Source organism: Aphelocoma coerulescens, chromosome 20 (genome assembly GCF_041296385.1).
Source record: "Aphelocoma coerulescens isolate FSJ_1873_10779 chromosome 20, UR_Acoe_1.0, whole genome shotgun sequence".
NCBI classification, from domain to species: domain Eukaryota; kingdom Metazoa; phylum Chordata; class Aves; order Passeriformes; family Corvidae; genus Aphelocoma; species Aphelocoma coerulescens.
The window spans coordinates 8,217,197-8,228,116 of NC_091033.1; the positions used below are offsets into that span (position 1 = coordinate 8,217,197).

Sequence of the window (10,920 nt, forward strand, 5' to 3'; positions counted from 1 at the left end):
CACTCTCTCTGCATTACAAGATCAGTAATTCCTCAGCTACCCTGACACAAATTCCCTCTCCTCTGCCAGTAACCTGCAATAACAGCCCACATTATTATCCCCTTTTTCTTGTACTAGGACAGGATTAGAGGCACAGGGTGTGCACCATCAGACTGGCCTGAAATCTATGGTACAGCCCTTTGAGTTTACACAACAACTTTAAAAAATACCTTTCCCTTGTGAGCAGCAGATTGCAGCCTTATCCTTGACAAGATGCCCTCAACTCCCACCCCTGAGCCTGTTCCTGTGAAAGCACATTCCACCGGGCAGCCTACGAGATGACTGAGTGCTCAAGCAGCCACATAAAACCATGATATGATATGACAAGAAGAAAGTTTCTGGCCTTTATTTGAAGGCTTTTACCAGTTACAGTAAGAATTGTCATTGCAAACCAGGAATTTTTAAAAAAATGAATAATAAAAGTTAAAAAAAACATCCACGAGTCCACCTGCAAGTAAGACATGTTGGTACACAAAGGAGACATGAGCTTTTGCTTCTTCCATTCTGTTTGTTTTTCAAAGAACTGACAGAACTAAGATACTAGGAAAGGTTGGATGCTATCAGAATCATTCCAACAGGTGAGCATTTAACAGCAGATACTGTACCAGGGTAACAGAGTAGCTACGTTAAGTCTATGGGTTTGAGTTGAGCTTATTGTAATTTGCTTCCCAAAAAGGACATTAAAACCCAGATTATGCCAAGATGATATAATGGAGCCGTAAGTTGGCTACACGAGTTTGTCCCCATTCTATCTATAACTCATCTTGGTAGCAAAGAAGTGATGTAAGCACCTGGAAATCTGAGCAGTGTGTGACTGACCAGATTGCCACAGCAATTCAGCTTTACAATGCACGTCCACTATGACCACACATCCATCGGCCTCCCAAGGCACACCAGCAGGAATTCTGACCCAGCCTTCTCTTAGCAGGAAAGGCCATTTACTTGCTTTGACCAAAATCAACCCATCTGATGACCTGCTGCTTCCCAGCTCCACACATGCAATCCTCTTGGAAAGAGACTTGAAGCAACCAGGTCCCAGTGCACAAATTCCAACTTCCCAAAAGTCATCTGCACCTTCAGCCACACATCCTGCTGCCACCTTTTGCTTTGAGTTGCTGGAAAAATGGAATATTTAGAGTCGAAAAAAATATGCTTCCGACTTCAAAGCAAGGAAGTAATGGGAAAGAAGATTTTATGTGCATCAAACCCCGGGTCTACATCCATGCTTCTGCAGTCCAGCCCCAGCTGTGCCACAGCAGCAGGCAGTGCCAGCAGTGCCTGTTCTCCACAGTAAGGCACCCACAGAGCCCTCAGGGGCAGGGAGGGTGTTCCCCAGCACGGGAGCAGCCCTGCAGGGATCACTTCCCATTCCAAGCTCAGATACATCCCATGAGCACTTCTCTGCAGATGCTGGTCTGTGCACACAGCTGTGACAGGAACATTTGAGCTCATCTAAGAAACGCAGTTCAAATCAAACACAACAACTCAGTTTACAGTCAGTCTGCTCACAGAGCCTGGTGACAGAAACAATTTACATCTCGCTTGCTTGTAACTCATAACCAGTGTTTTAGAAGTTTCAAAACACGTTAAACACACGTAAAGTCATGTGACAGCATTCCTATAACACATCCCTGTTCCCACACCAAGAGGAGGAGGAGGAAGTCAACACCACACTCACATCCCATCGACTTGTGGGAGGGAAAATAAAGTAAAAAAACCCAAAACAATAAAACCATTTGCGCCAGCACACTCCAAAGTTCCAAGACTACTGCTACTGAGGTTAGCAATGCCTGGGGCTGGGGAATGGAAGCTGAAATTCCAGGTCCTGCAAGCTTCACCATGAAACTACCACGGGCTTCAGCTCTGCCTAATCGTATCTGAAAGCATGAGAGACTCCAGCAGACATGACACTCTTGAAATACAGAACTTTATTTAGAAACTGCTTAAAATAGAAAAACCCTGTCAAGAAAAATCCAAGTCAAATATGGTTTCTCAGGAATATGGAGTTTTAGGGCAACAAAAGTCTAAAAGGCCACAAGAGAAATAGCACCACTGCAATTTTAAACAATGGCTAGATACTTGTATTTTTGGCATTCACTGAATTTGGGTTTTTCTCTGAACTTCACAAAGATTCATGCACTACACAATTACCATAAAATGCTCTCCTACACACATTTTAGGACAAGCTACCACCAGAAACAAATGAATACAAGCACAACAGGACTGATCAATCTCAGTAGTGAAGGGGGGTCAGAAGTCTTGCAGGATCTTGCCAAACACAACAGTAATGAGGGGCATGATAGCAAAAAAGGACAGTTAAGGAAAGTATTTTAAATATTAATATTTAAGTTAGTCTCAGTACTGTATTTTCTGCAATAACATTAGCTCTGTTAGCCAGCATCTTTTAGTTTTTACCCCAGAAGACTACTGAACTGGCAAGTGTTATTACTAATATGCCCTGGTTCAAAGGGAGGGGGGAGGGAAGGCGGCAGACAGAAAAATATCATCCTCACATGCTCAATTCACTTTCATTCCAAGCCAGTTGCACAGTGCAAGTCCTGCTACAACTATTGGGCGTGATCAGCATTCCTTGGGATGGGAAAAGGGAAAAGTGAGAGAACAGAAGGGATTCCAACAGGAATGAAAGTAAACAGAACAAATAAAAACAAGAGCCAGGAAGGAAAATCACTTCTGAAGGACATTTTAGGCAGTAAGACTGTGTGCCCTTTGCTTTGTTTTGCTTTTCTTACAGAAAACACAGTACGTTTTGGCAAAGCCACAATGCCACAGAAAAAGGCTTCAGTACTCTTCAAGGTAATTTATGTGTCTCAGCTGTTCATACTCCCTCTAATCTTGTGACAGGCAACGTTAAGGCCCATTTCATCGAGAACTAATCACTTAGTAAGCAGCTTTACATAGGAATGGAGTTTTGTTTTAATAGCCCCTTTTGAGCACTTGCTGACACAGTGAGACTGCCACGCAAGGCCTCTCGGACAGCAGTGAATGGAGTTAAACAAATGTCTACCCCAATATGAAGCACATAAAATCTCCCATCACATTACTTCAATTTGGCATATGGAAGCATATTTTAAATACTCTTAAGGCATTTATTATAATTTCTGTTCTGCAATTTCACATTAACTCAATCTTTCTGTGAGTCAGAGTCTTTAATTTCTCTACTGCACACCGCCTTAGATACAAAAAGAGTCTTCCCACAAACCAGTGTTTTACCAGCAAACCATTCTGCAACGAGTTCCAAATATTCAGCCTCTTGCTCCCTAAATATACCACCTCGATGTGAATACTGCTCTGCTACAGCGTGAGAAAGAGCTCCTAACTCAAACCCACTGTAAAAGTGAAACTTCCGCAAAGTGCACTTTAAGAAGAGGTACTTTTTGCTTATGAAAAGAAACCAGTGAGTCCTCTAAGAATAAAGTGGAGTATTTTACAGTTAAGCACATGATCTGGGGCAAAGAATTCTGATGTTGCTGCTCTGCTGGTACAGTATGTGGTCTGTTAATACTCTTCTTGTTCCTCCTGCGGTGCTCCTTCGTCAGGTATCACAAAGCCTTCCTGAAGGGGAAGAAAACAAGTGCTTTAATGAAAATCTGATGTCAAACCAGTTCCTGGCTCTTTTTTTTTTTACCTCTGTAGGCTTTTTTTTTTCCCCTCTTACTTCAGGCAAGACACTCTTAAGTCACTGTTTACAGTGTCAAGATGTATTACCAGAAGTATTTTCCTCATCTTTGATCTATTTGTTACATACTACTCATGAAAGGTCTACCTTGTTTGCTGCCTGACTATAATTAAGTTATCTGCTCCTTTATTACAGGAAAAAGCCAGGCCATAAACCTCATGGAGAAAAAAAAAAGTAGAGCTAGAGGGAGCCCTGGAAAACAAACCAGCTTCCAATTTCAAGGGCAGGGAAGAACTGTGCAACCCCATTTATAACAGATTACTTACATCTGTGGCATAAAGAATTTCCACAATCCTCTGCAACACTGGATCATTCTCCCCTTCGTTCTCCTGGCAGATCAATTCAATGTTCCTCAATTTGCCAAAGTAGAAGTCTCTCTCCTTCTCCAGATCTTCAACAGTAAGTTTCAATACATTGATCTGCCAAGGGGCATCAATAATAATTTATCCACCAAAGACAGAATTCAGTAGGATCTATGCAAAAGGGGCATCCCAAAAGTTCTCAGAAGGGTGTTGATATGCAAAGCACTTCAGCAGTAACCAAGATACAGGGGGAAGGGGGACTGTGAGAGGAGGCAAAGGGCCATCTCTCAAATTTTAATATTACTGCCACAACAAACATCCAGTCCAACCCACACTAATCCACTTGGAAAGACTAAAGGCTGATTCCATGAAATAGGTAAAGCACTGACTGCCTGCAGCTCTCTCTGCTCACACATTCTTTCACGACAACTCTCCTGCTGACAGCAGGTTCAGTTGTGTTGCACTCCAGATTTCAGTGAAGGAGCAGCTGCTCATAGTTCCATTGGAATGCTCTGAGAGCTGCAACACAGCTGTGGGAATACTTACAAACCCTGCTATGTGTGACACAGCCCACGCTGGGGTGAAATGTCTGGGCACTTGTGTGCTACAGGAGGGGTTTTGCTTCCATCAGGAGAGCAAGACCATTACAACAAAGGGTTCCAATTAAGTGATTTTAAATGAGCTGATTCAGATAGTTTTCTTCCATCTGCCTGACCCAGACATTCTGTGGTATTGGAAAAACAAACCTGCACATAACTCTATCAAGCAGAGGTCAGTCACAGGGCTGTCCTGTACACACCTGCTCAATCAATCCCGCCGATTCATCGTCTCCTCCACCCTTTTTGCCCATCCCAGGCCCAGCTTTGGGACCTGCTGGGGTCCTCTGTGCAACGATGGGCCTCTGTGGGGCTGCAAGATCAATTCACCAATTAATTCAAATTAATTCTCCCTCCTATAAAAGGACTATCCCCCCTCCAAATATGCTCAGGCATGAAAGAGTTTGAAGATATGTTCCTTCCTTGACTCCATGTAACATGTCCATTCTTTTTGACACGCTTGGCACCAATCCTTGCCATTTTCTCTTTTAGAGAACACTGTTCTTTCTGTAGCCTCCAGACACCTGGATACTAGAGCTGCCTCAGTGTTTGAACCTGGCATCTCTGAAACAAGATGCAAAATACTATAATCCCATACACTGATTTTAAATAGCAACCCAGTCTCCATTTCCCCAGAGTTTTTCATGATCTAGATAATCTTTTAACTCTTTTCTCTACCTGCACTGCCAGTACCGAGAGATTTCCTGGTTTTGTTCACAACTGGGGTAACAAGGTTTGGTGCTATTGTGTCTTGGCCTTGTCGAGCAGCAACAGGATCATACTCCTTCCCGTCATAGTTTGCATCAAAAAATTTTTTGAACCACTGAACAAATTCAAAGTTGTCTTGAAATTTTCCTTTCACTAGTTTGTCCACGGGAATTATCTGAAGCGGAGGGAAAAAGAAAAAAAAAATAGTCAGACTCAGTAAGGGTAAAGAACCTTAATATATAAGGTTTTTATATAAAGTTTTAAAGTTAATGCACTCAGAAGATATGCAAATTTAATTCTTGTCCATTCTAAGGAAAATCCCCCTTGACCACAGCTATGTCAAATAATAGGATTTTTGTAATTATTGGAATGAAAAACAAATCATGTTTTGCCTTTGAGGGTCCAAATAATTTTAAATAATTCTGCAGCAAAGTATCTGCTACACCAAGCTTACAGACAAAACTTCTTCCTGTTCATGTGAAGCTGGCTGTGATGAATCTGAACTGATGACCAACTCCACAGCCTGCCAACACCAGAACTGCTACAAGAGCTAAACATAACTGTTACAGCAGACCCCAGCTTCTCTGGGATGAGGTGTATAACTAAAGATTATTAAAAAGATGCAGAAAATAGTGAAGCTTTGTTTGTAGGATTTTTTTTTTTCATAAGGACCATTTTCCAAATGACCATTTTGCATTTGGAAGCCAGGCTGGTTGTCCAGATGGGTTGTGCGGACAGACCTCACAAGCCACTGTCCCCAAGCAGAGATTGACTCTGTCGGAGCTGCCAGCCATGGAATAAGACATCTTCTTAAAGAAGGAAAAAAGCTTCAACACTGAATGTTCTGCATCCTACCAAATGTGCTGTCTGTAACTATTACCTGAATAAATCCCCCTTCCATCAGCAGAACTGTCATTCCATCTAAACAAGCTTTTTCACAATTCCATTTTCACTAGCTAAAAATCACATATTTTAATCTCTGGAGGCATTTAAAAGCCATGTAGATGTGGCACTTGGGGACATGATTTAGTGGTGGGCTTGGCAGTGCTGAGGAAACAGTTGGAGTTGATGGTCTCAGAAAGGCTTTCCAACCTTAACAATTACATAATTCTATACATTTGTAAAGAGGAATTTAGAATCCTTAGAACTATCAGAGCAGTAGGTTATGGGAACATACCTCCTACAAAGATGGTCCAAAGAGGAAGCTCAAGAAAACCGGATCTCACAGAAATTTCAATATTATTTTGTGCCACGTAAGTTGCACAGAATTAAAAGGGTAACATTCATCTCATCATTAAGAACTGGAAACCTGACCTTGGCTGGAGTAAAGCAAAATGTGTCCTAACTGATGTGAGGATCCCAAGGCAAACCAAAACAAAAAGTTTTGAGATTTACAAACCAAAATCAAACTCTGTTCCCAGATTTATTCCATTCTAAATCCAAAAGTTCATCCCATGTACATTAACATTAAAAGCAGAGTCATTTATAGCCCAGCTTACTTTGTCAACACCCATTCGTTTAAAACCTGCTTGTAGAACCTTGAAGTTTTGAATGTACTCATGTTCCAATTTTGCTTGAAACTTCACTTTCTTGAGTGCTACAGAACCTGGGAAGAGCATGTCCATGAACTGGCAGTATGCAGCACCTGCCAAAACGAAAAGAACACAAATCCTGGGATGAATTAAGTCAGCTCAGCTCACTAACCTTCATAAGTTTCTTTCCAGTCAGGTCAGCAAACTGACCTGACTCACTCCTTCATCACACAAGCCCTTTAAAGGCAACAAAGGCAAGAAAACGGGAATCTTCAGTCTCCTTTTCAGTGCAGCATGGCCATAAATAAGCTTAAAGGCGCTGGAGAACCAAACTTCTGGGCTCATGACTTGAACTCTTATGAATAAGAACAAACCTGCCTCCATAATTCCAAGAGGAAAAAAAAAAACCTAGTGAAAAACCTGACTTTCTTTTCTTCATGGATATCAGTACAGATCTGAGATGTTACATGTGTCTAACAGGCACATAATCTCTTAACAATACTAATAGAACTAAATCAGAAAAAGCATTGTTTTTAAAATCATATTTAACCATTACTAAAATAGTAATACATTTACCTCCTACAAACAGGACCTATACACAATTCAAGGTGCTCTCCAAGATAAGAGGCCAGTTAAGCTGAATTATATTTAAAGTAGGCCTTAATCAAGTAACCAAAAAAAGATAAGTGTTTCTTCCTATTAATTTTAAATCCTTCATGTCCTCCAATTCAGCACTTGCTGTAGTAAGAGGAAAAGAGAGATTCAGTTCTGCCACAGAGGAAAACCACCTCCATATTTGTAGACTATACACAGTAAAAAAAAAAGTATTTTTTAAACTAGATCCTCACTCTGCAGTGCTGATACACAACCATGTGCCATTGAAAGCACAAGCACAACATTCAGAGCATTATTCCCACACCAACAGGAACGAATTAAGGAGTAATGGGAACTCTAACCTAAACCATCTAACAGCTACACAACAAGCTTTTGGGAGCTATCTGAAGGCCAAGAAGGAATATAGAAGAGCATTGCCCTAAACGACTCTGTTCCTCTCAACCACATCCTATAACTGCTCACTCTCTATTAAGATACTTTGCAGGCGCTCCCACTTTCACCTGCTACCAGAAGACTGATGTCATGCACTGGTGCAAATTAAAAATAAAAACAACAAACCAACTCTTGCTGTTTGCTCTCCACTGTGTCTCAGTTCACTTGCTGCAGAACTCCAATCCCAACTCAAACACAGAGGACTTGCCAGAAACCAGGGTTTGCTCACTATTGGCAGTCGGAACGATAAGCGTGATAAAAACAGAGGGATCACAGCGAAGTCAAAGGGCAGCTTTTGTGCATTTATGCAACCTCAAACTGCTGCTGTCACTGCTGTCCTTGCCAAAGACAGCAAAACAAGCTTGGGAACTCCTGCTTCCACAGGACTATGACAGCAAAAGCCACTTCATCCCTGCCGAGGCACAAAGCATTATTGCAGATGCAGAAAAGGGATGTTACTCAGGACATACCACATCAACAGCTCTCAGTCTTTTCCCAAAAAACACATGAGCTGAAATTCTGCAGAGCCAGTACTAAATATCCTCACTTCAACACAGAGATCTCACAGCATTCAAGACTCACACCAATCCCATGCAAATCAATCCTGCATACGAAAGGGTTTAACCTGCCTATCTGAGAGCAGACTGCTTATCACTTCACTTCCTCCTGTGGTCCTAGGTCTTTAGTTCCCTCACCCTTACAGTTTTTGTCCGTCATTTCACTAGACAAAAGCCACTACAAATACCTCTCAAATGTCTATTGTGAGTCCCTTGCTTCTCTGTCATCTTTGGGATTGTTTCTTCCATAGACTCAGCCACAGCCTGTGTTGACAGTCTAAGACTCACTTTTAATTTATTCCTCCTTTTATTCCACCTCCAATTTCCCCATCTCTCCTTCCATGAGCAACACCTTATCTTAAAGTCACTGTATGAGCCACACTTCCACTTTTTACCGAGTGCCTGTTGTAGTTATCCAAATTATCTTGTACCCAGGCTGCATTCTTAGCCTTGGGTTTTTTTCAGCTCTTATTCCACAGACTATTATCTTTTATCCGTTCTTACAAGCCTCCTCCTCCCACACACTCCTCCCTATGATGACACTTGACTCCATTTCTGTACCACAGTCACTTCCCTTTTCCTGCCTACGACTGTACATGAGATTCATCTGTGCTGAAGTCGGTTTAAGCCCAGGTAAGCTGGGCTGACATAGACTGGACGTGCTCCGGGACCAAGAGGAGTTGTAAAGTCCTGCAGATGACCCCACGAGTCACTGCTTTGCCTTCCTCACACTCCAATACTCTTCCAGAACAAATCACAATTGTTTCTGCTAGTTACACTTATAACACTTACCCTATCCATGCAGACTAAACGCTTAATTCCTCATGGGAAAACACCCTCTTCCTCAGAGGCTTTTTTTCACATTAACACCCATTCCTTATAGCATCTATGCTGTAGTGAGTCACGAGAACGTGCCTTTTCATTATACTGACATTATTAACAACCACTTCAATAACACTCTGACCATAACTGGATCATAACACTGACCACGAATCTGTTCACACCAGGAACTAAGCCAGGAACACAGCTACAGCAGGGCAGCACAGAGAGTGCAGCTGCACCTCTACAGAACCAGGGTGCACACCCCACTTGGAACTACCCTCGGGGTGAACCCCCCTTACCTGAGCACAGCTGTTCAATCTTGGTCAGCGTCAGCTGCAGAGACTCATTGATCCACGCCAGCATGTCATGTCGGCTCAAGTTATCGCTGGTCACTGAAGTAGAATACACATTCACTGCCATTTTCTGAAAGACAGAACCAGAGGTGTGAGTGCCACAGACGCCGGGCTGCAGTGGAGCCGCTTCCTTTTGAGCCTTCCCAACCCATCAGCGAATGAATCGCGACGCAACTGCGGGCTGCCAACAGCTGGGAGGACCCTCCCGCACCACGACTGCAAAGGGCTCGGCTTGGGGACTTCTGACGAAAAATTAGCACCGAGACGCTCACGTGGGAACCGCTGAAAGGAATCACGGCTGCGGCAAGTTACTCATCCCTCTCCCCCGCGCCACCGGGAACGGCTGAAGCACTTCCTGCCCGGCCACGGTATCTCCCCGGGGATCAATACCGAGCGCCCGGTCCCCGCCCAGTCCCGCCGGCACAAAGCGGAGCCGCCGGTGCAGCTGCTGCCGGGCAGGGCCGCCCGCACCGCGGGCGGGGCTCGGCCCGCTCTCTCCCCCCCCCCCCCACTCCTCACCACCCTCCGCCGGCCCCTTCACCCCGCCACCCCCGGTCCCCGCCGCACCTCCGCCCGCCGAGGGGCGCGGCCCGGCCCTGCAGGCCTCGCGTCGGTCCCCTCACGGCGGCGGCGCCCCGCCGGGCCGCCCCCCGAGCCCGGGCCCCTCCCCGCTCCCGCCCGGCGGCCCCGCCGCGGCCTCGGCCCGGTACCTGCGCCGCGCTCGCCCCGTCGGCCCCGCGTTCAAACCGGCCCCGCCCGCCCTGACCGGGACCGCGTCACGCGCTCGCTGCGCGCCTGCGTCACGCGCACGTCACGGCCCGCGCGCGGAGCGCCGCGCGCCGGCACGGGGCGGGGGCCGGTTGCCAGGGGGCGGGGGCGAGCTGCTGCGTTGCTATGGAGATGCCGCGCCCACCCCGCCCGCGGGCTCGCCCGCCATTGGCCGAGCCGCTGGCCCCGCCCACACCGGCGGCTCCGCGTGCCCGGGGGCTCGCGCAGGGCTCGGGCCCGGGGTGCGACGGGAGCGCTCCGGCCGCGGCCACCGCGACAGCCCGGCCCCGGCCCCGGCCCCGGCCCCGGCCCCGGCCCCGGCCCCGACTCCGGCACAGCCCGGCCCTGAGCACCCGGGACGGCCCCCGGGACGGCCCCCGGCACAACCCGACCCTCCGGCACAGCTCGGCACGGCTCCACCTCTCCTGGCACACCAGCACCGACCACTTCGGTGGCACTGGTGTCACCTCAGCGGCAGCAGGAAAGGGGCAGCTCGGCT

At 46.0% G+C, this 10,920-nt stretch overlaps 1 protein-coding gene across 3 annotated transcripts; it reads right to left on the reverse strand.

Moving 5' to 3' along the window:
• Window positions 1–370: 370 nt before the first annotated feature.
• On the reverse strand, window positions 371–10,470 carry MAPRE1 (microtubule associated protein RP/EB family member 1). Of its 3 annotated transcripts, none has more exons than XM_069033996.1 (7): window positions 10,364–10,470; window positions 9,600–9,723; window positions 6,842–6,987; window positions 5,328–5,517; window positions 4,838–4,947; window positions 4,003–4,155; window positions 371–3,612 (listed from the first exon to the last, which is right to left on the reverse strand). In XM_069033996.1, exons 2-7 carry the CDS (start codon window positions 9,718–9,720, stop codon window positions 3,556–3,558), a joined length of 777 nt encoding a protein of 258 aa, XP_068890097.1. In that variant the 5' UTR covers window positions 9,721–9,723; window positions 10,364–10,470; the 3' UTR covers window positions 371–3,555. The 3 variants fall into 3 exon arrangements, with proteins under 3 accessions (XP_068890097.1, XP_068890095.1, XP_068890096.1); XM_069033994.1 differs by having other exon boundaries at window positions 5,313–5,517; XM_069033995.1 differs by lacking the exon at window positions 10,364–10,470 and adding an exon at window positions 9,926–10,012 and having other exon boundaries at window positions 5,313–5,517.
• Window positions 10,471–10,920: the final 450 nt, after the last annotated feature.